The 22,736-nt window shown below is 42.3% G+C and overlaps 4 protein-coding genes across 8 annotated transcripts; 2 read left to right on the top strand and 2 right to left on the bottom strand.

The window, feature by feature from the left end:
- The first annotated feature begins 809 nt into the window (after positions 1-809).
- LOC115726950 (snakin-2-like) lies at positions 810-2,199 on the top strand. Its single transcript, XM_030657054.2, has 4 exons — positions 810-971; positions 1,073-1,111; positions 1,217-1,256; positions 1,850-2,199. The coding sequence occupies exons 1-4, from the start codon at positions 918-920 to the stop codon at positions 2,032-2,034; spliced, it is 318 nt and encodes a 105-aa protein (XP_030512914.1). The 5' UTR covers positions 810-917; the 3' UTR covers positions 2,035-2,199.
- Positions 1,200-6,294, bottom strand: LOC115726942 (DEAD-box ATP-dependent RNA helicase 22). 2 transcript variants are annotated; one of them, XM_048280843.1, is made up of 9 exons: positions 5,805-6,294; positions 5,394-5,669; positions 5,127-5,237; positions 4,573-5,021; positions 3,829-4,147; positions 3,289-3,441; positions 3,150-3,201; positions 2,868-2,922; positions 1,200-2,062 (listed from the first exon to the last, which is right to left on the bottom strand). In XM_048280843.1, exons 1-8 carry the CDS (start codon positions 6,132-6,134, stop codon positions 2,876-2,878), a joined length of 1,737 nt encoding a protein of 578 aa, XP_048136800.1. In that variant the 5' UTR covers positions 6,135-6,294; the 3' UTR covers positions 1,200-2,062; positions 2,868-2,875. The 2 variants fall into 2 exon arrangements, with proteins under 2 accessions (XP_048136800.1, XP_030512900.1); XM_030657040.2 differs by lacking the exon at positions 1,200-2,062 and having other exon boundaries at positions 2,693-2,922.
- Positions 6,295-9,031: 2,737 nt separating this feature from the next.
- Positions 9,032-11,781, top strand: LOC125315670 (protein PLASTID REDOX INSENSITIVE 2, chloroplastic-like). Of its 4 annotated transcripts, none has more exons than XM_048281436.1 (3): positions 9,032-9,308; positions 9,431-9,529; positions 11,581-11,781. In XM_048281436.1, the coding sequence occupies exons 1-3, from the start codon at positions 9,159-9,161 to the stop codon at positions 11,779-11,781; spliced, it is 450 nt and encodes a 149-aa protein (XP_048137393.1). In that variant the 5' UTR covers positions 9,032-9,158. The 4 variants fall into 4 exon arrangements, with proteins under 4 accessions (XP_048137393.1, XP_048137392.1, XP_048137395.1 ...); XM_048281435.1 differs by having other exon boundaries at positions 9,032-9,326; XM_048281438.1 differs by having other exon boundaries at positions 9,032-9,326; positions 11,552-11,701.
- Positions 11,782-11,866: 85 nt separating this feature from the next.
- Positions 11,867-13,260, bottom strand: LOC115728516. Its single transcript, XM_030658838.2, has 3 exons — positions 12,840-13,260; positions 12,538-12,719; positions 11,867-12,187 (listed from the first exon to the last, which is right to left on the bottom strand). The coding sequence occupies exons 1-3, from the start codon at positions 13,108-13,110 to the stop codon at positions 12,065-12,067; spliced, it is 576 nt and encodes a 191-aa protein (XP_030514698.1). The 5' UTR covers positions 13,111-13,260; the 3' UTR covers positions 11,867-12,064.
- Between the last annotated feature and the right edge of the window lie 9,476 nt (positions 13,261-22,736).

Genomic DNA, 22,736 nt, shown 5'->3' with positions numbered 1-22,736 from the left:
TAAGCCGGAAATACGAATCTTGCAGAGGAAGACCCGGGGGTCAAAGGCCGTAAAAGTGTGAACACTGAAACCCACAATAAATTCATGTACCCCTCCGACCCATCTTATAATACTCATATATGTACGACGGTCACTACAAGTTTGGTTTTTCTTTTCCCTCGTTGTCCGAGACTAGAGAGGAAAACAATAGTCCTGTCGTGAGCGCACTGATCCTACCTTACTGTCTTGGTGCTCGTCACTTTTAGTATTGTTTCAACTCGCAAGAGTCGCAGCTTTATAAGAACACGTGATCCAGCAGTGAATTTTTCTCTCTTTTAACTACATTGCTATGATCAGCACACGCGAGTTTAAATGGGAAAAAGAGTAAGAAAATGACGACGACGTGCGAATACTTTCTTCACACGGTGGCAGCGAGTGACAATAACCTAGCCAAAACAAAAACAAAAAATTAAAAAAAGGAGTGCCAATACGAAGCTGCCCATGACAAATGGAGGTTGGCTCGGCGGTAGGGGTTGGGGAGGGCGTCCGGACCCGGGTCCGAACCGCAGAAAAGCAACAAGAAATACGGTACAAGTGAAATTATCTGGGAAATGTATCCTCAATACATAAGGAAAACACAGAGAGAAATTGTCTGCCCCACTAAGCTGACAAGCCCCAGTTTGCACATTTTGTTATGTTATGTTTCGTCCCTTCTACTTATTTATTTTGGAAGACACAGATTCTGATATTCTGGGTCATCCTGTAAATAAGAGCAAGTGGATTGGCTAATCCTGTAAACTTACGTGCACCAAGGCAAGTACTTAAACCCTGGTCTTCACTCTCAAACCCCCCACTTGAAAAAAAAATCCCAGTTTGGCTCTCCGGCTGTAACACTTGGTTGAAGAGTTGAAGTGTGAAGTGTGGGGATACCTAAAGTCATGGCGCTACGCTTGCTTCTTCTTGCCGCATTTCTGCTCGTCTGCACAGTACAAGTAGAAGAACGCCATTCTCGTCTTTGAAATTCACTTGGGTCTTTTTCCTTCTTTTGATTTGGGCGGACAACTTCATTTTTCTTTGACAAAAAAACTTGCAGGTGTCATCAGATATCGACCTAGAGAACTCTCACACCCAGGTCATTTTCTCTCCTTTTTAAACCAAACCTTCTTTTAACCTCAACTTTACAGCTCAACCAGCACTTCCAACCTTTGAAGCTGTAAGTGTTCTTTTTCTTTTTCAGGTTGCGAAGGGAGCTAACAGGAGGCTTTTGCAGACCTTGGGTATGTACTCATCTTCACTCGTTTGTAATCTGGAGCACTCAATTCACTTTTCATTCCACGTTTGATGTTTTGTTTTTCCCCCGTTAGCATGAATAAGCATCTACACTCATGCAAGCAATTTTTTTTTTTTTTTTGTTTTTGTTTTTGGGCTCTCAGATGCTAACATAGCATGAGAAGTCAGCACCTCATGAACGCCGTCTTGTCCCAAAAAGGAAAATCAAATCTTTCGGTCCAAAATAATTATCTTATTTTGCTCCTGGGTTGATAAACAAAGTCAATTATCTTGTTAAAACATGCGACATTTACTCTAAATGGAATCCGGCATGAATACGATTATTTCTTGATATGGGGTTGTCTTGATCTGCTAAATTAATCTAGACTGCTGCAGTTACCTAGTCGCTTCCTTTGCGACTTGAATCCCGCTAATATAAAGCATGAACATGCACCGCGCCTACACAACATCACAGCATCCGCACATGCGAAAAACCGGGATCATAGGGAAAAAACAGAAAACGGGATCCTCGATAACCCAATTTCAGGCAACGACATGCGCGGCTTTCTAACTGATAAGCTTCCACCACTCCAATGTGCAGACTGTGGAGGGTTGTGCAAGGAGAGGTGTAGCTTGCACTCGAGGCCCAACGTGTGCACGAGAGCCTGTGGAACTTGCTGCTTAAGGTGCAAATGCGTTCCTCCCGGGACTTCAGGAAACAGGGAGCTGTGCGGCACATGCTACACCGATATGACCACTCACGGCAATCGGACCAAGTGCCCTTGACTGTTTGCCTCCATGGATCTTTTCTATCCTGTTATAACGTTGGGATAGTGGCATTAGTATATAGTGTGTTCTATGATAATAAGCACTGCTCAAGACCAACTATGTAATGCCATCTATTTCAGTAGAAATGGTGGATGTATGATCTCTACGCTACTCTTTTGAACATGCATCCAAGTCGAACAGAGTTGACCAGTATGCCAATGTCCCAGCAGGACTTCTGCAGACAGAAAGGTTGAAGACCAAACCAAAATTGCCGGTTAACAAATCAAACAAGATGATGTTTCTCTAGCTTTTCCGACTTATGTCATCCGATTTTGTAAAATCAACACTAACCGGGGCCCAAGAGAGATATAACCTGCTGAGCTGTCAGATAGTTGTGATGAAATAGCTTGAAGCACCCTCCCCGCAGTCCAACCCACATTGGAAGGGACTCAAAATGAATCAAACTTGAAGCCCCTCCAACTCTTAGCAGATGCTGAGAGATATATCCTTTGTCTCTTTCTTAGTCTTCTTCTTATTTCTTCGGGTCATTAAGCAGATTTCACAAAAGGAAGGTCCAAGCCACCTCATTCCACAAATATGGTCAGAGTTGGGGCAGAGTGGAGCAATCAGAGAACCGTAAATATATATATGACAATACAGAGAGATGACGACAGAGTTGAAACAGAGACAAAACTGCAATTCACAATCGATCAAACAAAGAGACTATTTTAATACTTCAGTGGGTTTACATGCTTTTGATTGTATAATCACTGAAAAGCTATGTTACAAGAGGTTATGATCTTGAAATAACAATAGCAATGTACACACTTGCACCGGCTGTAACCTCCCACCGAATTTCTTACACATGTAACGTTTCAACCCCAGATGCTCCTGACTTTGATAGACCTGCCAATCGAAAGTATACATGAAATCAGAACCGAAAAATCCACTAGGAGTAATAAAACATACAAAAAATCAGTTATTGGATTTCAAAGGCCTAAATTAAAAGTTCTAATTGTAACAGCCAATGGGGTCGCCATTGCATGGAACCACGTGATTACACCACATACTGTCCAGTGGTTTTATGATGATGAGGTTGAAAATATAGATGCATAGAGATTCAAAATGTTTACCTCGCTTCTTGATCTTATTTCTAAAGCTTCTTTTCCTGCTGAAAGCCATTTCCTGTGTCCAAGACAAATTTTAGTCGTGATGCGAAGAGCAGGTGCCCTAGTGATCACATATAGAGAGTTGAAATGAACAAAAGTTTACCAGTGGCTGACCCAGCTTCCCAGCTTGACGAACTGCATCAACAAGATCCCGATTTGATCGAGTATAGAGACTTGTGATCACTCCAAAATGACCAGCTCGAGCAGTACGGCCAACCCTATGCAAAAAGTCCACCGCAGAAGTAGCAAAATCTGCCTGAAAAAGGGGGAAAACATCAACACTAGCAGGGACTTAACAATCTGTCTAAAATTCCCAAGCTAGGACTGCATCAGCGTCTATTGTAAATTAGAAACATAGTTAGTTCATTAGAGATTAGAACGATTATATTGGTAAAACAGTCATCTTGGAATCTCCAAATTTATTGCTTATGAAGATATTAGTAAAAGTTCAACCAGAAAAGGTGTCAGTGAATAACACTGTACTAGACTACTAGTAGACTATCAGCAGATGGCACCATGGTGGAAAAAACATAGTCAAAGGATTTAGGGAGACTAGTAGATGATATCTTCTTTCCCCTTTTTTAAGCCTGGCCAATGATATCAATTAAAGAACGGAGGAGAAAAGGTTGTTCCAGAAATGCACCTGAATAACGTGTGATACATTTGGAACATCAAGGCCTCGTGCTGCAGCATCGGTGCACACAAGAATTCCACCTCTCTCCCGGAAATAAACTATGGTCTCTGCACGCTGCTCGAGAGAACTATCCTTGTGGTACCGATAACAATCTATCCCAGCTCTTTCCAGTATATTTGCCACTGCTTCAACAGACTTGACAGTGTTCGCAAATACCATGGTGCGGCTTACACAGCAATCAGTTGAAGTTTTCGAACCTTTCTTTACAGCTTCTATTAGTGCATCAACCTGTGTATCAACATCAACCTCGATCCGCCGGTGGTCCAATCTGAAAAAAGAAAAGAAGAAAGAGAAACCCAGTATCAATATATACTCCAAAGACAAGGCATGCAATTAACCAAAACATTACAAACATAGCTACCATCTCAGAGATTACACACAGACCTTATAAGACGGAATAACATAAGTACAGTGTAATGTCAACAGAATAGAGAATGGAAAAGCATCCTGCTTAAGACGAACAAAATTTTGGCATTAGATTATATGCCTTAACTCAAAACATTTCATGAAATTGTTCTTGTTATGAAGCATTCACCCACTTCTTAAACAGCCCCTGTATACATGCAAAATACTTTTTGTTATAGTTAACATGCTGTTGTTGAGCAAAGGGAGTAAAAAGGGAAACGACAAGAACAGAGGGCCATCCAACAAGCATAAATTTACAAAAATACTTGTTCTCCAAATATAAGGCACCTGGGGTTGTGATAGTGAAGGTAGTTTCCACTAACCCAACTAGCATCTGGAAACATCTTCTTCAACACTGCTCCTGCAGTTTTCTTGCCATTTGCCGGAAGTGTTGCTGCAACAAAGATGTACTGCTTACTCCTTTCATAGATTTTCCTCACTCTCCTCCAGTCTTTTTTCTTAAGATGTCCCTCTTTATTTTCATCTCCTATTTCTGCAGGATCAACATCCTCAGGATTTTCCTCTTCATCTGAACTGATGTGAGCATCTGATTGCATTTCTTCATCGTCTTCCAAAACAGAGGCAAGTGCAGAATCAGGACTTGTTGCCATGGGTTGATGAAGGACAGAATTTTGATTCCGAGACAGTAATTTCTCATCAAACCGCAGCATATTAATGAGACGAATGACTTGGTTCTGGAAACTTCCACAGAGAAGCATGTCAGCTTCATCACACACCTGCCAATGGAAACACATAGATTAATTGTAAATTTCCAAACTTCTCTATACTTCTTGCCAGTATATTTCCACAATTAAAAAAAAAAAGAGTGGATGAAAACATACCACATACTTGACTCCTCGCAAAAAATCTGGACAACGGGCTTTGTGGTCAATATTGTTCAACAGAGCAGCCGGGGTTGACACAATAATATCTTGCCTATTAACTGGCCATCCCTGCAATTATTTTTTTCTGTTTAATGAGAACCGCATTGAAACAATGTTCCAACATAAACAAGAAATGCCATGCATTTGCAGTCTAAGAAATGCTACACAGATATTAGATGCACGGGCAGAGTAAGAGTGTAGAAGTAGGTAACGGATCATCCTTACACTTCGCCCACATACAGCAGCAACCCTGAGAAGTGGTTCACCATTTTCCCCGCAAAGATCACTAGCCATACGTACCACTTGTTCACATAGCATCACATTTGGGCAAAGGACGAGAAGAATTTTAGAATGTAAAATCGTCTCCTCGCCCGCACCACCATCATGTGCATTGCACAGTCTATCTATCAAAGGGACTAGATAGCTATGCGTTTTACCGCTACCAGTTTCTGCAGCAATTATCACGTCCTTCCCTGAAAGTATGGGCGGTACGCTTGAGGCCTAAATTGAGAACAAGAACATTCCAAATCAGCATAGGCTCAACCCAAGCAGACAATGACTGCAAAACCAATTCAAAGAGGCAAAAAGACAAAAAGGACTTCTATGAAGGCCAGAATCGAATAATCGAAGGAGGACCTGAACAAGAGATGGCCTCTCGATGCCGGCGTCCGAGAGAGCCCGTGAGAGCTTGTCGGACACGCCGAGGGACTTCCACGAGACACCTTCTTCGGCGTAAAACGTCTCTCCGCCATTCCTGGTGGCTACGGCCGCAGCAGCAAAACTCGCGGAGCTCCTGGCTCGACTGTGGCGAGGCCCGATCAGCCAAAGCGACAGCGATGGGCGAGAAGAGGACGAAGAAAGCGGACGGAAGAGAGAGGAACGAGAGAGGTTGAATTGAGCGAGAAGCCGGTGTGGCGGCGAGAGCTTGTGGAAATGGAGGATTGAGGCGGAGCGATGGAGAAGCATCTGAGTGGCCACGTCTGGCGATGGAAGATGAAGGATTGAATTTGGGAGGGATGGCTGGACTTTCTAGGGTTTAAGGATAAACCCCGTCTGTGTGCGAACAGCTAGCTGCACCGTCGATCGACAAATTTTGGGGCTTCGGCCGTCGATCCGGTGGACGGGCTGCGATTGGTTTTATCGCGGGTCGGGTGGATAATCTCTTCCGGGTACGGATTCGGGTTTACGGTTTACCAGATAGAGCTAATGTTAGAGACGGCCGAAGCCCCAAAAATTCTTATTATTTTTTTAAGTTTTCCTTTTTTTTTTACGAAAACTCTCTCCAAGAGCCTCAACGCCCACTGCGACCTTGAACTGGCCTTGATTTCCTTAGCGCATTCTCAGTTCCTCAACGAAAGCTAGGGTTTTTTTGTTCATTCGATCACGTCTCAATTGATTAAAACAGGCGTATCGCTCGAATTGCATACTCTAATTGGTTGATCTAAAATATGGAATCGCAAGATTTGCCGACCGCGTCATCCTCGGCTGTTGTGACGGCCGGCTGCGTGGCTCCGCCTACGACGGACGAGGACGTCCCACTGTCCAAGGAAGCACTCTTCAAATTCCAAGATCGCAAGTGCAACGAGTGCCTCAAGTTCTTGCAAGTACAACGAGTGCCTCGAAGGTCATTTCTCCAATTATTTACTCTCTCTCTCTCTCTCTGTTGCGATGGCCATTTGTTTCAAGTTTTTTAACTTTTAATTAAAAATTCAAAGTTCTTGATAATTTTTGTTAGGATAATCAATTTCTTGTCAAATCTTTGTTTTTCGGTTCATTTTTAAGTCTCGGCAAAACATCGAAAAGTATCATCATTTTTTTGAAAAATGAGTTTTCGAAAAGATCACATTGTTCGCAAAATAAACGGAGTCTAAGATTTCAGGGAAAAAAAACGAAGCCTAAGATGACTCTTTAGAAACATATCAAAATTGCTATTGGCAAGAGGAAGTACTTGGTAAGTTGATCGATGTTGCTATTTGGACCATGTAATAGGGTTTGGCTCCTTCATGTTTTTATTTCAGCTGCTAATATCAATAATCAATTTAACTAGATATGTTCCTTTTGCGCGTAAAAAAAGTGAAAATCGATGTTGATCGCCCATCTAGAATTACTTTAAAAGGCTCATGTCACATTTATTTATAATTACTCGATACTCTCAAATATTGAGAAATGAGATTGGTAAGCTCGTCGTAAAAAGTGTCTTTTAAGTTCTTTAAAAGTTAACAAACATGTTTGCACAAACCCAATTGTCTAGGGAATGATCGGATTCATTTCGGCTAAATATATCAATGTTCGAACGATCTATGTGAATCCCGCTCCAATAAAGCAAGCAGAATAGCACGAGCACCGACTTAAGATGAACCGGGACACGTGTCCTCATGGGGGCGAAGTCTTTCCACCGCCATGGTGCCGAATCCTCAGCCCTTTCCATGTCCTTCTGTCTCGCTATAAATACCCTTCCACGGTGCCCGTCTCTCCCTCAACGACGGACTCCGATCTGAACGAGAAGAAATGTCGGCGCTCCAGAAGATCTCTCGCCTCGTGCACCGCGTGGACGAGCTCGCCACGAGCTACACCAAGACCTCCGACGAGATCGACGCACTGAAGGAGGCCAAGCGGCACATGAAGAGCGAGCTCAAGTCTGCTCGCGACGAGCTCGACGGCTTGAGACTGCTCGACGTGAAGGCCACCGACCGGAAGCTTCTGAAGGCCGACAAGAGGACCGCCATCCAGAAGCTCGAGCGCCAGCTGTCCAGGGCGCGGCGTGGCCTGGAGGAGCTGGAGCGAGAGAAGGAGCGGACATTCGGGAAGCGCGAGGAGGCGAAGAGGAAGATGATGAGGAAGATGGTGGAGGTGGTCGCCGGGGAGAGGAGGCGGCCTGGGGAGGCGGGGGTGGTGGTCCGTGGGGTGGAGGACGTGGCGGCGGTCGCAAAGGTGATGGAGTGGGTGAGGATGGACCCTGGGAGCAAGGTGGAGGGTGGAGTCCTGAGGGCCAAGGAGGTGGAGGAGATCAAGGAGGCTGCGAGTCGGTTTAATGTGAAGATAGAGCTGGGTGAGAACGGAGATGGAGCATAGAGTTCACTTAGGAATTTGTTAGGGTTGCATCGGTTGATGTAATATTTCATATGTGTAGGAAATTACTCGAAATTACTCCAACTTGTTCTATTCGGTTCATTTTGAATTGCATCCGAGTATCTTGTGAGCATTTTATATTTCCATGTATTTAACTAACTTATCAAGTAACGGACAAATCAACCGTTCAAAGTTTAATTGGAGTTTTAAATAAACTCATGAAAAATGAATTGGGTTATCGGAGTTTCGCTTGAGTCAACTAAAAATCCATTCTCGCCAAGCTCCGATCTGAAAAATCATGCTCAATCAATGAGCTCAAGTCGATTATCAAGTTTTGAATATTAAATAGGAGAGGGAGAGCTAGAGCTTGCTTGAAAAATTAACCTGGTTGAAAAATTAATCTGGTCAAGCTTGAGTCGAGTATAAAGCATCGACGTTCCAATTAAGCAGAGCTTGATATTGAGTTATCGACTTGATTACATTCTTAAATATATCATCTATCATTACATTTAATTTAGCCACAACATTCATCTAAGACATGACCATCGTAATATCATCTGAAATCGAACATGTGCTTTAAATACATCAACATGTAAAAAGACCACATGATTTTATGTCTAAACGAAAGATTTTATTTTTTAGCAAAAAAAAAAAAAAATGATTTAAATTATCTCAATTGGCTTACAGGCCCATTGGCTTTATACAGAGCAAGCAGATCCGACCCATTTCAACTTAAACCGGCTCAAAAGGCCCCGTTATGGGACTCGGGGCTCGCGCTCGCGCGCTTATCTCCATCGGCGCGTCCCTCGATGCTTTGGCTCGGTCGAGTGAGCCGCGACAAGAGCTACGACGGTGGCTCCTCAAGCTCCTCTTCTCTTACCATCTCCTCCTCCGCTCTGTCCGTCCACACGATACCACGAGATGAGGCTCACATGGCGTTCACACGGTTTCTTCGCAGTTTCACGTCAAGCCCTCTTCGTAAGAAAACCCAGAAACTCTCCGAGCTGGGTGAGGGCCACATCTCCTCAGAAGCACGTGTACCATGATCCAATCCCCGAATTGGCAGCATCTGTATGTACTAAGTCCTTCGTAAGCCACTCCCAGTCGTGGGTCGAGTCATGTCCCCCTCTGTTTTTAACATCTCTTGACCTGATGAGTCGTGTGTGGCCTGTGAATGTGTTGGGTTCAACAAGGAGAGGCGCAAGTTCGAGCGTGACCCCAGGGAGAAGCTATCCGGGGACATTGACACACTGGGAGAGGATCTTGATTCGGTCATAAAAGTGTGCACCCAGGTTAAACGATGTTTCTCGCTCTTGTTCTCATGTCTTTGGTCGATGTGTTCGCGGCTTTGGGAAGAGCACAATCGTCGCTACTCTCACGTTTTCTACGATTGGTTTCGTATTGTCACTGGTCCAAGAAGCACATGAACATTCTCTTTGCTTTTCTTTGGAAAACTTGCGCCTAGAATGACTGTACATTTGCAAGCCGGCTCTGTTATGGATGGTTGATGAGCATCACGTGCTCGAGAGAATGCATGATTGAAGTCCGAAGAAATAACACTTTGGGAAAATGACAGAAATAGTCCTTGAACTTTGACTCAACTTATAATATGATTCATGAACTTTTAATTTGATCAATATGGTCTCTAAACTTTACCTAATGTGCAATTTTGTCCCCGAACTTTCAATTTGGTCAATGTGATCCTTAAACTTTTGAAACATGTTCAATTTAGTTCCTGGATTATAAGAAAACATTCAAAATCATCTATGAACTTAAATTAATGAAAGGAATACATTAAACATATTTCTATAATTTAGGGACTAAGTTAAACATGTTCCAAAAGTTCAAGGATCATATTGGTCAAATAAAAAGTTCGGAGACTACATTGCACATTAGGCTAAAGTTTATGGATCATATTGGTCAAATTAAAAGTTCAAGAATCACATTGCATATTGGATAAAAGTTCAAGGACCATTTGTGTCATTACTTCTAACACTTTCAAGAAAGGGGGTGAAAAGTTATCATGGATGGGCATTTTTTACCGTCTTAGGAAAACGTTGGATGCTATAGACTCGCTTCATGGTTAATGCCATAATGAGCGTAGCACATTCTTTTGTGGGGTCGATAGGGTACGGCCGTGTTTGGTTCAACTTTTTCAAGAAGTTTTGGGGAAATACAAAGGAACTTTAGCTTAAAGTGTTTCATGAAAATCAAAGACGGTTTGGGAAGTAAGATTTTATTGTTTTCAAAGGGGCACAATTGGATTTTTAATAAGCTTTTTTAGGACAAAAAAGGCAACTGGCCAATTTTTATTTTTAACTGACCAAATTTCATTAACCGATGAAAGTAGCGTTCTGAAAATGTTGAAAGTTCAATGCAGCTCACAGCCAGCATTTGGCAAATGAGTCCAAAAGAAGCTTGTTAAACACCTCAAATTTTCCTCAAGGCCCCTTGAAAAGCTGAACCGAACGCAATCTAAGTTCTCTTGAGATATGATCGGCTCGATCTATTACTGTTGGTACGGGTCTCAGGCAATATTTACCACTCGAGCTCAATCTAGGACGATGGCCTGGGCAATGACACCTGGAACACGACAAATGAGTAAGATGGTTCGAGTTGATCATTGTGATCTTATTTCTCCGGGCGGAACTTGCGTGATTCATGTGTACATGGCAATGTGCATTCTGTATGGATGTGCTTGTTACGAGAAACATGTGGTCCCATGATTACGGACGTACTCAGATATTTACTCCTGTGGCCTCTTTTTTTTTTTTTTCCAACGAGGCAAATGTGATTTGTGTTCCTCTGTGTGAGTTGCTATGTGAACGTTTCTGCAAGACAAGCGCGAGGGCCCTGTTGATTCTCTTCCTTTTGGTTATCCTGCTGAGAATTCTTATGGACAATCACGCAGCGGATGCGTTTAAGGAATGAAAAATCGATACTTGAGAACGAGTTCGCATTCCTGGCGGGGCTCTTTGGAGCTTCGCCTGTTGAACTAGTTGAGGTCATCTTGTTCGTCACAAGGCAACTTGATTGGAAGAACAATGACAATGCTCTACCTCGTAAAATCCAGGAAACATGTTGTTTGTCAGGTGAAGGTCCTCGTGTTCAAATCGAAAAGTGTTCAATAATTGAGGCCTGAGAAAGGAAACATGACCTGGCATCAAGTTAACCGCTCTTCCTCGGACGTTAGCCATCAGATTGTTCTTGCTTTCTGGACATGCTTGGGCCAGCGCCTGCAGACTTTTTCATATTTGCGTCATCAGCTGCTTTATGCAGGAGATTCAAATCTTCATTAGAACTTTTAACTTCAGATTCACAGGATTACCGACTCAGATTGCGGTGTCTTCGAGATCAGATATTCAGCGAATTTCTCCGCGAGGAATGTGGAGGACCTGGAGCATTGCTGGTGGATCCTTTCACAGATAAGCTAGTCGCCCTTGAGGAGAACAATTTTCCTGGAGCTACTCTCGCTGCGCGAGCATCGCTATCGTGGGCTCAAAACTTTGTTTATCAGGATTGGAACACAAGAGGATCGAGCTGAATTGTATATTTCTGTGCCGTCTCAAATATTGGACACTTGATGCATTATGACAGTGACGATGATTAAACAATAGAGCATTCAAGAATTTTCATGAAAACATATCGATTGCTGCTGCTTATGACTGTACAGAGGGCTGGTAACAGCTAACAAGGCAAAGTTTAGCTCGCAACGGCAGCTCCAGGTTCGACAATGATTAATCATCTCTGCAAACCCATCAAGACAAACTCTGGCACATGATATTTATCTTCAGAAAAACTTGGCACATGTAAAACTTCAGCAGCGGTCAGCTAGCTGCCTCGGAAATGCTATGAAGAGTTGGGCGCCATAGTTTCGACTTTGCCAAGGCGGAGTTTGCCGGACTGTTGTTCTGGTGTTTAAGGCTCCGATGTTTGCGCGACCGGCCGTCCTGCAAGTTGAAAGTAAGAGTTAATTCAGATTGCGGCATCCACAGTGGATCAAAATTTTCTAATCTCATTCTGCCGAAAGCACTAGTAGTGAAAGATCATGAACTACACGTGACTTGGTGATCGTGATGAGTACGAGACTTGTGCAAGTCTGTTTGATATTTTTCCTCCGTAGCTTCTTGTAAGGATTCAAGTTAAATGATTCTCCTGCTTGAAGGGGAAAGGGTAGCGATGGACCACAAAGTGATGCAATACAGGCTGTTAAAAATTGGAAAGATGCTGACAGATCTTGGAAAGTTGAGGACTCAATAATGTAATGGAAAAGCCTTGGATGCTGCTCAGTGACAGATACCTGGTTGGTCTTTTCTGTGTCAGAGCTCCCTCCTCCTCCTCCTCCTCCTCCTCCTGCCTGACAACTTGTGTTCCTGGGTGCTGATACCCCCACCTCGGATTCTGATTCCCCAGCTGTCTCTGGCTGGTGTTGGTGCTCCTTCATCTTTGCATACTTCTTGGCTCTCAGGACTTTCATCACCTCTAAAACCGGAGTTCATGAAAATTTAGCAGCTGTTCTTGAATGAACGCATCATACATGTACTCGAATGGCAAGTTTGTCTTTTCACTACAGCTTTTTAAGTAAGAGCATGGTGATGGTACCTTGAGAAGTGATAAGGCGATAGGCGTGACCAAGAGCGAGGGTTTCGCCCGGCCGCAGAAGCTTCACTCGGGTGAATCGCACCTCCTTTGGGTTCCCGCCATCTTCCTCAAACGCCGGCGGTGACGGAAGCGGGATTATCAGGGAGACGTAGTGGCCCGGGTGGTTCCTCATGACCTCGCTCGCCATCACGGGCCAATACAGCCTTTCTATCCTCCCATCAGGATGCTGTATCACTAGAGCTGCAGCATCTATAGCCTGGCAATTCCCCATTCTCTCTCTCTCTCTCTCTCTCTCAAGAAGAAGAAGAAGAAGTGAGAGAGTGAAGATAGATAAGAAGGAAAGAAGAGAGGGAGGGAGGGAGGGAGGAGGTTTAAGAAAGCAACAAGAGTCTCTTATCCCGATGCACTTGCACAGCCCACCAAATATCATACCATCTTCCCTTATTTCCAAAAAAACGCAGTGAATAACAAATTAGAAAATTGATTTTTTTTGTTAGGATTAATACGAGAAAAAAACTCTAAACCGGTACACTTATGATAAATTTATCCCAAACTAATTTTTTTACCATAAAAAACCCCAAACTGTTACCTATTACATCCGTCATAAATTTACTATCCGTTGGTTATCGTTAAATTTTATAGATAAATTACTGATTTATATGACACGTGGCCGTTGATGGGTATATCAATTTGTGAATTTTATCTTTTCGTTTGTCACGGCTGTACCATTTTTTTAACATAAGGAAGGCCGTCCCTCAATTCCCAACTAACGACTTTGGAATACGTAGGTGAAGTTTTAGTAAAGTTGACATTAAAGTGGCACGGCATATAATAACTTTATATCATATTATAGTGGGCGTCGAGATTTATGTTAGAGCTTATCATGCTAAGATAATACATATGTTACGCAATCAATTGGAAAGGAAAATTATATAGTAAACGGTCAGCGGCACCGGCCTTGGAAGCTGGCGAGAGTGCCATATGGCATGTCAGGATATGCAAGCTTGGACGGGTGTGCCTGGAACTGTCGACAGGGTCAAGATTTGCATTTTAGGGCAAGATTTGCTTCTTGTTTTAGGTTTTAAATTCGATTAAGACAACGTAAATAAATATGAGAGTTACGCTAAATAACAAAGGGAAAAACCATGCGTGGGGAATGATAATCAGATTCCTTTGGAAGGACGACAACAACAACCTAACATCCTATCTTTCTAGGTCAAATTTCTTTTTGAAAAGAATTAAAAAAAGAGACTTCATTTGGTTTTTTTAAAGCGGGTTTAAGGTAATTATGAGCGTAATTCAGTCTTAACGTTAGAATTCAAAGGTCTTCCGAAAAAGCAGGTATGTGCTTATGATTAGTTAATTCTCGACATACTTGTTCTTTAGTACGTGCATGGATCGATCATTTAACGTTGTCCACGGATTTTTGTACAACTTGTGCAGAATTGTGATTTGAGTCTTAGTTTCGATATTTCTAGCCATATCTTGATAGACGTATCGACAGTGACCGCGAACCGGTATTAGGTGCAATAATGTAGACAAGTATAAAGAAGCTCGAGGTCAACTATAAATAATCTGGTGGAATACAACATGCTCCGTAAACTGTACACAAACAATTTGCTGATGATCTCATCACGTCCGGCTGGTATTTATTACAATCCACGGGCCCCTTTCCTTTTATCTTTTCTAGTATTGTGTCTTTCGATTGATCGAGTCAAGTGATTTAAACAATGAGCAATCCATCTCTCCGAATGAGCTGAACCTTAGCTAGCCGATCGAACTCTCAAGACTTTTTTGTCTGCGCATCTTCTGTTTGATGAGATTTTTTCGAGCCAAAAGATGCCTGGTTAATTTCGCTGAAATCGCCTTCATTAATCTCCCTTTTTTTAAGCTAAAAAGGCTAGGGAGGCGGTGTCCGGGCCAACTTTCGCATAAGTTCTTAGTGAAAGAATGACACAGTCAGGAAAATAAATGTTTGAATCTTGAAAATAATAAATCTTTGAATCGCAATCTTGGGGAAGATCTTTGACTCCTGTAAATCAGGCTGATCATCCCTAATTAAAATTAATTAGCAGAATCCAAGTGTTTGAGATTGCGCCAATGATTCACCTGGACCAACATATGTATGATGTATCTGATAAGCGTCGCTTAATGGAATGCCATGTGAGATGCCGGTATATGTGGCTCCAGCATTAAATGAAACGAATGGGACTGCCTTCTTCAATCTTTCGAACTTATGCCGTGACTCGAGTAGGGGACTACTGCCACTAGTTTTTAATTGATTTGAGCATGTTTAGGGCCATCATGGGAGGACTCAAATCTCTCCTGTCTCATGATTGTGGATCATATATGTGAGTAAAATTATGTTACATGTGAGAGGAAGGGATTATGTACTCGGAGTTCCTAAGAATCTCTCGACGTCTATAGAGTTAGATAGTCAAAGTTCTAAGTACTCTTTGTGAGACATTGTCCCAAAACAAGAGGGTCCATACCAACTACGGACAATCCCACGTATAAAATTACTGATTCAGGTTTTCGACCCACGTCTGATCTAGTCCATGATACCGGCAGGGTATTTGATGGATGATCTTGGGTTTCACTTAATTTTGACCCACATTTCACTTTGGCACCGAGCGACGGCCCCGATGTCGAATTCGTATGCGAAAAGCTTTTAATACGTAGCGACAGGACCAAGCCAGTTGGAGCGGGGGACATCTTGTTTTCCTTCTAATTGGGCAGAATTGACTCGCCAGTTGCTTTCTCTACATTTCCTCCCACACACCCAACATTTAAACTACGACTGATTTGAAGGGTCTGAGAGAATGTCCGAAGCTGAAGTGATGAAGAACACCTAAAACGCTGGCCTCAGGTTCCTATGAATCTAAGTAGGATAGAGAAACGGTTGCATGCGATCTGCCTCTAGACATTGCATTTTTATTCCAAAGGACCGCCTTAATTTGGAATCAAGCCAAGGACCGCTTCGAAACGGACCAAGAGCTTAGATACAACGGGGACTAAATGATCCCATAATTTGCGGCTACGTTGTCCTGCAAAGAGAACCCTAGCTCTGCTGGGGTAGACACATTAAGTGTTTTTTCTCGTTCGCTATTCTAAATATTCGTTTCAAATTTTACGGGAACCTTTATTGCCCCGTATTTAAGTGACCCAAGTTATTTTTTTAAGGAAAAATGGCACAAATGATCCATAAACTTTGGTCCAATATGTAATGTGATTACTGAACTTTTAATTTGACCAATATGATCTCCGAACTTTAGTCCAATGTATAATGTAATCCTTCAACTTTTAATTTGTTCAATATTATCACCGAACTTCAAGAACATGTTCAACTTAGTCCTTCAACTATAAAAAAAAAAGTACAATATCGTTCATGAACTTAAATTAATAGAAGGACTGTATTGAACATCTTCATATAGTTTATTGACTAAGTTGAATATGTTTCAAAAGTTTAGAGACTACATAATTCAAATTAAAAATTCAGAGACTACATTGCACAAAGCTAAAATTCATGAACCATATTGATCAAATTACAAGTTCGTGGATCACATTGCACGTTGGGTCAAAGTTCGGGGTAATTTGTATTTTATCCCTTTTCTTAACACTTGTAACCCTTCAAGACAAATACAACTAATCGATTTTCTCAAATAAATCGGTTGAGCTTAATCCCACGTTATTTGTTTTATTTCAGAGTAATTATTCTGCTGGGTGCAACTTTTGGCATCATGGGTCTCATCCAATCCTCTAATCCAACCCAATTCACATAAAGATGGCGGTAGAACCAAGGAAAGAATCAATCCTATGTAATGGATGTGATTGATCTGATTGGTGTACCCTATTCTTGTGTGATTGTCTGATAACGCACCATTATCCAAATGCTATCCAGCTGGATTAAAGACCAGAAAATTGTCCAAACTCAAAATCAATACTTCAGAATCACTTTAATGTAAAAAGACAAAAAAAAAAAAAGAAGCTCTCTTTACGAACTTAAGAAGCGCGAATTTCGCTTATCTTTGCGCTAATCCTTGCGTTAGATAACTTTCTGAAGAAGCATTTGTGCCAAAGATTAGGGTTCTCGTTTCTACCTAGATCTATGAGCTGATAAAAGGATAAGGACCGTCGTAAAGTGTCCATGGAATCACGTACCAGGGAAGATTAGACGCCATACTGGGACAGAACTGTGCAGCTTTATTCCCCGATTGGACCGGACTCGGTCCGATCCTCCGTCGTAATCACAATATATTAGTTTATTTACACTAGGTGCAAGAGATTCGATTCAAAAAAACAAGGAAAGGACATATAACTTATCTAGAGAAGAAGAAATAATAATATTGTGCCGCCGGGGAATAAGTCCTACCCATATAAGTTCACAGCACGTGGAAAAATCCAGGATTAATTTTCGTGGGAGAGCCAAGATTTGGGACTATAATATTAACGAGGAACCATTAATTACTGTGCATAAACAAAATGAAGAAAAAACTAGTGAAAATGCTGTTTATTTTTCAAATGCTGGGTCTTTTCTTAAGCGATAATGCGCTCCCACTTTGTGTGCATTGGGAAAAGTATAAAAAAAAGCCCTAAATTTTTTTCGCATTGATACCAATTCAGTCCTAAACCTTTTGCAATGATACCAATTCAATTCATCCGGCCAATTTTGGCCGGAAATTGCCGACATGGACGTTTGTCATCTTACATGGCACGATCAACGCCGACATGGATAATTTTTTTATAATTTTTTTTTATTGAAATGATGTTTTATTCTTCATTTTGGCCAACGAGAGCCCTGCAAGCCCTCCCTTGCCAATATGGAAGGAAAAAAAAAAGAAATTATAATATAAAAATTTAGAAATTATAAAATTTTTCTACGTCGGTTCCGGTTATGTCACGTAGGATAGTCGGCGTCCATATCAATATTTTCCTATCAAAATTGGCCTGATGGAATAAATTGGTATAAATACCAAATGTTAATGACTAAATTAATCTAATTAAAAAATTTAGGACTAAATTAGCCGAGCGTCATGTTTAGAACAATTTCTACATCGGTTTAGGCATTTTGAGTTTCGTGGGTTCTAGATTCAGCCGAGGACTCTCGGCTTAGTAATTTAATTACGCAACGGTACCACAGACAGAAGGGACGCTCCTATCTCGATAAATAACAGTTGAACATCAACCATCATTAGAAAAGGAGAAATCAGAGGATGGCAATAATGGCTCAATTGACATTAGTTCAGCACTTTTGATCCATGTTGGGGACAGGATGCTCCTAGGGCAAATTCATGCACGACGAAAAGCGGCACCAACTTTTTCTTCCAAGTTTCACTTTACGTACGTTACTTTTATCGCTCCTCTTGCATGCATGGGGGGAAGCGAAACCCGGTGACCTCGGCCGGCACCATGATTGCAAAGGGAACGAGGGTCATGGCGCAGGAACGTGAGACGACACGTCGTCGTCGCCGCTTTAATCCTGGAAAAGAACAGAGGGTTTGGACATGGGTGTCGGTCATCGTGTCCCCTCTGTGCCCGTTGTCCGATCACATCGTGGGGTGGAGCTTGCCTGAGGTTCCGGAGACACTTCGACATCATTTGGCAATAATTGAGCTCCTTCGTGGCGACATTGGGATTGTGTGTCCATCATTCTCTGTCCTTTTTCGGCCCGTCTGGTCGATCGATCTGTACCTCAATTCAACAGTTCCGCGCGTTTTTGTTTGGGCTGCTCTTCATCTTTATGTCGTTGCTCGGCCAATTCGCTTAAAGGTTCTACAGTCCCGCAAAGAACCTTATCCTCGTGTCAACTCCAGTGAATTGGGCATAAACAATCCCGAACGTATTGTCAAGATTTTCTTTTCTTTTCTTTTTTTGATTTTGCTCTTATGCATATCGAGGTTTCATCGTGATCGAGGATCTCGATTCGATTTTCATCTTCGTCTGACAAGCCACAAAACAATCCAATACCACGCATCGTATCAATCTCGTATTAATGCACGACATGTCCGATCAAGTACAAGATTAACCCCGGCGTGATCAATAGGTGAGCAGCCCAACGGGCTTGCCCCGATCCAATGGATCCGAATGACAAAATGGGTTCCTTCGGGCAAGTAATTCTCTTTCTGAGCCCGGCTTGCGAACCTTGAATCGACTAGTCCCAGGGATATTATACAGAAAGTTGAATATATTTAGCCCTGAAACGGGCCTGCGCAAAGGGCCAACACTAATGTTGACTGGCCTCACTTGTTTTGTAGGTCCGATTAGGTGGGCCTAGAACAAAATACCATTTCCCAAGCCTTTCCAAATTGGCCTTCTAGCCCATTTGTCCCAGATAGGCATGAGCGAGCAAGTCCATGATCTGGTTCATAATGACAACATGTGATAGCCTAGCTCTCGCCCTCCCCCGTCCCCTCCATCACCACTAGACCCATCAAATAGGTGGGGCCGATCTAAAATGATCTGATCCAAATTGATCAAATTTTTATGCAATACAAATCTGGTAACCCATATCCAACTCAACACATATCAAACATATACATGACGGGACTCATATTGTTAAAATACTTCCATAGTTAACCCTAATTTTGGAAAACCCAAACATAAATTGATGTGAGAGCGTAGAGTGAGAAAGCGGCAGATCATGTGAGGGCGATAAAGAGAGAATAGAGAGTCTTGGAGGTGGGTTGAGAACCCATTTAATACTCACATTATTTTGGATTTTACCATTCTACATAATTTATGGCACATTTACCAAATAACTAATCCATATATAACAACTCAGCCGGTCAAATATGGGTTAAGAAATGGATTTATAACCCATTTTAACATATCTAGTCACCATCTTATACGAGTGGCCGCTGGCCTACCACCGTCATATCACCAAAATCAAGATCCCGTGGACGAGGATATTGTCCATGTCAAGCTCGTCTACAGTAGCCAATGAAGGAGCTATAGCTTAAAATTTCTCCGCAAACCAAAATTGAGCTCCAGTTCTTGGTGTTTGTCGGTGATGGGGGGCGGCACATGCCGAGTTAGTTAGTAAGAGAGAAGAGGGGAGAGAAGATGGCAAGAGGCTGTGCAAAACCGGCCGATCGGAGTCGAAGGACGGCGAAAACGAAGTCGATAGATGTCTGATCTGGTCCCAAAGTGTGTGACGCATAGTGTGATGGATTAAGGTCCTTTCCTTTGGGCTCTTCGAGAGAGATTGGGCCGTGTCATTTTGCAATCAATGATTTGAAAACCAAGCAAGCATGTCCGAAGATGATCATTGCACATGCAAAAAGGTCCCCCCACCTCAAATGTCAAATGTCTTACTTCTCTCCCGCGAGGGCGACATCTGAGCAGAAATGGTACACACGCCTTTCGAAGGTCGTCGTCTTCTATTTTCAGAACGGTTCGGCCTACCGACGACGCCTCTCGTGACTGGAAACTTTCTCGATTTTGTCTCTTTTGCTTCGCAATTCGTTGGGGGTTGTGCCATTAGGGGAAAGCAGAGCGCACGTGCGTCGGCCACATGCGCGCTGCATTTTGCTTGATCCTTCTTCAAATTACATCTCCCGCATCGTGGGGTTGTGGCGGATTGAGTGCCAGCCATTTCGCTCAGTCGCTCGTCCCTCACGAACCGCGAGACCGCCCTAGATCGGCGTAATATGGCTTAACGGTTGCTTATTAATCTCGAGATGAACGGAAGGTTCGCTTCGCCCACAAATTCACGGAATTCTCAATGCCGATTCGCTTGTCTCGTGGGAAGAGTATCGCGGAGGGCTTTTACTAGCTTTGGGCGTTGAATGGAGCGATGCCGGCGAGTGTCTCGTCCTATTAGGGTTTTGTATGGTCGAATAGATGAATTTGAAATCTTTGCTAGTAGCTCGACCCTTGAGAGCAAATTGAGATGAAACCCGTAAGTAAAAAGAGCGATTATTGCTCCTCATGTAATTAAATTCATTAGCAGTGCCTAATAATTGTGTCGGTAAGCTAATCTTATGAGGACATCCTCCCGTTGGATTTAATTAATGAACATCGAGCTCATCAATGTCTGTCCGCACTCCATGATTAACCAGTGTGTCTCCATTTATTTAGTGCATGACCAATCTCGAGTTTGCTAAGCAATTTGACTAACGTTATATTTTAATCATTCATTACGTCGTGCTTTAGCTGTCAGAGCGGGGAACACTGGAGATAAAATAACCTTATTAATCTCGAAGCCATTAATTAACAAGACTTGCAAGAGATCGAGAATTGCATTTGCGGGCAGGCGGCGATCAATCAATAATAAGATATAAATTCTTACAAAAATCGACAAAACAACGAATATAAATAAATTATTAATAGCGACGGATGCCAGGTTTGGGCGGGCAACACTACTTTCCGGCCGTTCGTTGCGCGACGATGCTATCCTATGCGAAGTCCCGCATATAGAAAAACAAAACGGCACTGCTGGGAACGGACACGTGGCAGTTACGGTTGGTAATGTGCCCGGTGGCTTTAGTAATCATCACGCGACGTGGAAAATGATTGCGAATAATAAATGGGCCGACCTTTGTGGTCTTAAAGGGTTATGCTCCGAGGAAACATTGGGTGGTCCCGCCATGTCACGTTGATGGCGTAGTTGATCGACACGTGTCTAAAAGTGGGCCCACTTTTCTTCTCTCCACTCTTCTCCTCTACCCGACAAATCGGCGATGCGACATGCATCGCACGACATGCCTCTCCTTCCCAGCTGGCGCGCTTCATTCGAGTTGACGAGTTCTCTCGAAATTAGGGTTCGCCAAAATTCTGAACGTGAAAAAAATGCGACGATCTCTCGAGTGAACTGCCCCCTTATTATTTATTTATTTTAATAGGTCTTGGTTCTTGAAAAGTAAATGTGTTATCGGATATAAAGACTAAGCAACGTTTCGAGACTTGGACCCGGTAAATATTAGTCATATATGCAACCGGTCCAACTTTTGGGGCGCAATGAGTTTTCTTTAGAAACGTGAGTTGATCGAACCCAAATTCAAATCGAGCATGATATTTCGGCATTCTTTTTTGTCTGTGTTCTCCGGGTAGAGTGGAAATATGAATTTTTTTTTTCTTGTCGAGTCTCGAACACAGGTTTTTGATATGGGACATTTTATCGCTTTTTTTTTTTAATAATAACATGGAGTTTTCATAATTTTGATTCGATTAATTTTTATTATTACATGTAAACAGCTACACCCGCGTGCACGTTGAATAAAGCTCTATCCATTAGATGACGAGTGGGATCATATATCACCTAAGTGGAAAATGTTGTTGATGTAATTTTACGATAGTCAAATCGACTATTTTGGCTACTTAAGGTGCGATTGTTTCACGGAAAATGAAGGCTCTATAAAGAATTTTTCTGAAAATGATTGTTTGTATCGCTTACGTAACCGAACGAACGAAAAATATTTCTATCGTCCACAAAGATGTTTGGAATGAACGAAAATAATTTTATGGAATTTTTTAAAAAAAAAATACCCGAAGTGCCATCATTTTCTCAAATAAGGGCATAAGTGGATCTTATTTCAAATAAGGGCTTGAAATACTTAAATTATTTGAAAGAATAATACTTGAATTTTTTTTTATAAAATACCCGAAGTGCCATCATTTTCTCAAATAAAGGCATAAGTGGATCTTATTTCAAATAAGGGCTTGAAATACTCAAATTATTTGAAAGAAAAGCCTAGCCAAATGACATTTTTGTCATTTTTTTTAATTTTTTTTTATAGTTTTCTTTTTTACTTTTCTTTTTTTTCCCCTCCTCTCCCCTCCTTGGGCCATCGTCGGACTCAAGCCACTCTCGTTTGGGTGGCATCAGGCTACCCTCGTCCAGGCTAGCGTCGAGTGAGGGCCCCCTCGCCTTGCTGATGATGATGAAAGACATTGGCA

The sequence above is a fragment of the Rhodamnia argentea genome, chromosome 6 (assembly GCF_020921035.1).
Source record: "Rhodamnia argentea isolate NSW1041297 chromosome 6, ASM2092103v1, whole genome shotgun sequence".
Classification (NCBI taxonomy): Eukaryota; Viridiplantae; Streptophyta; class Magnoliopsida; order Myrtales; family Myrtaceae; genus Rhodamnia; species Rhodamnia argentea.
The sequence above is the reverse complement of the archived record's forward strand: the minus strand, read 5'-3'. Positions and strand labels throughout refer to the sequence as shown.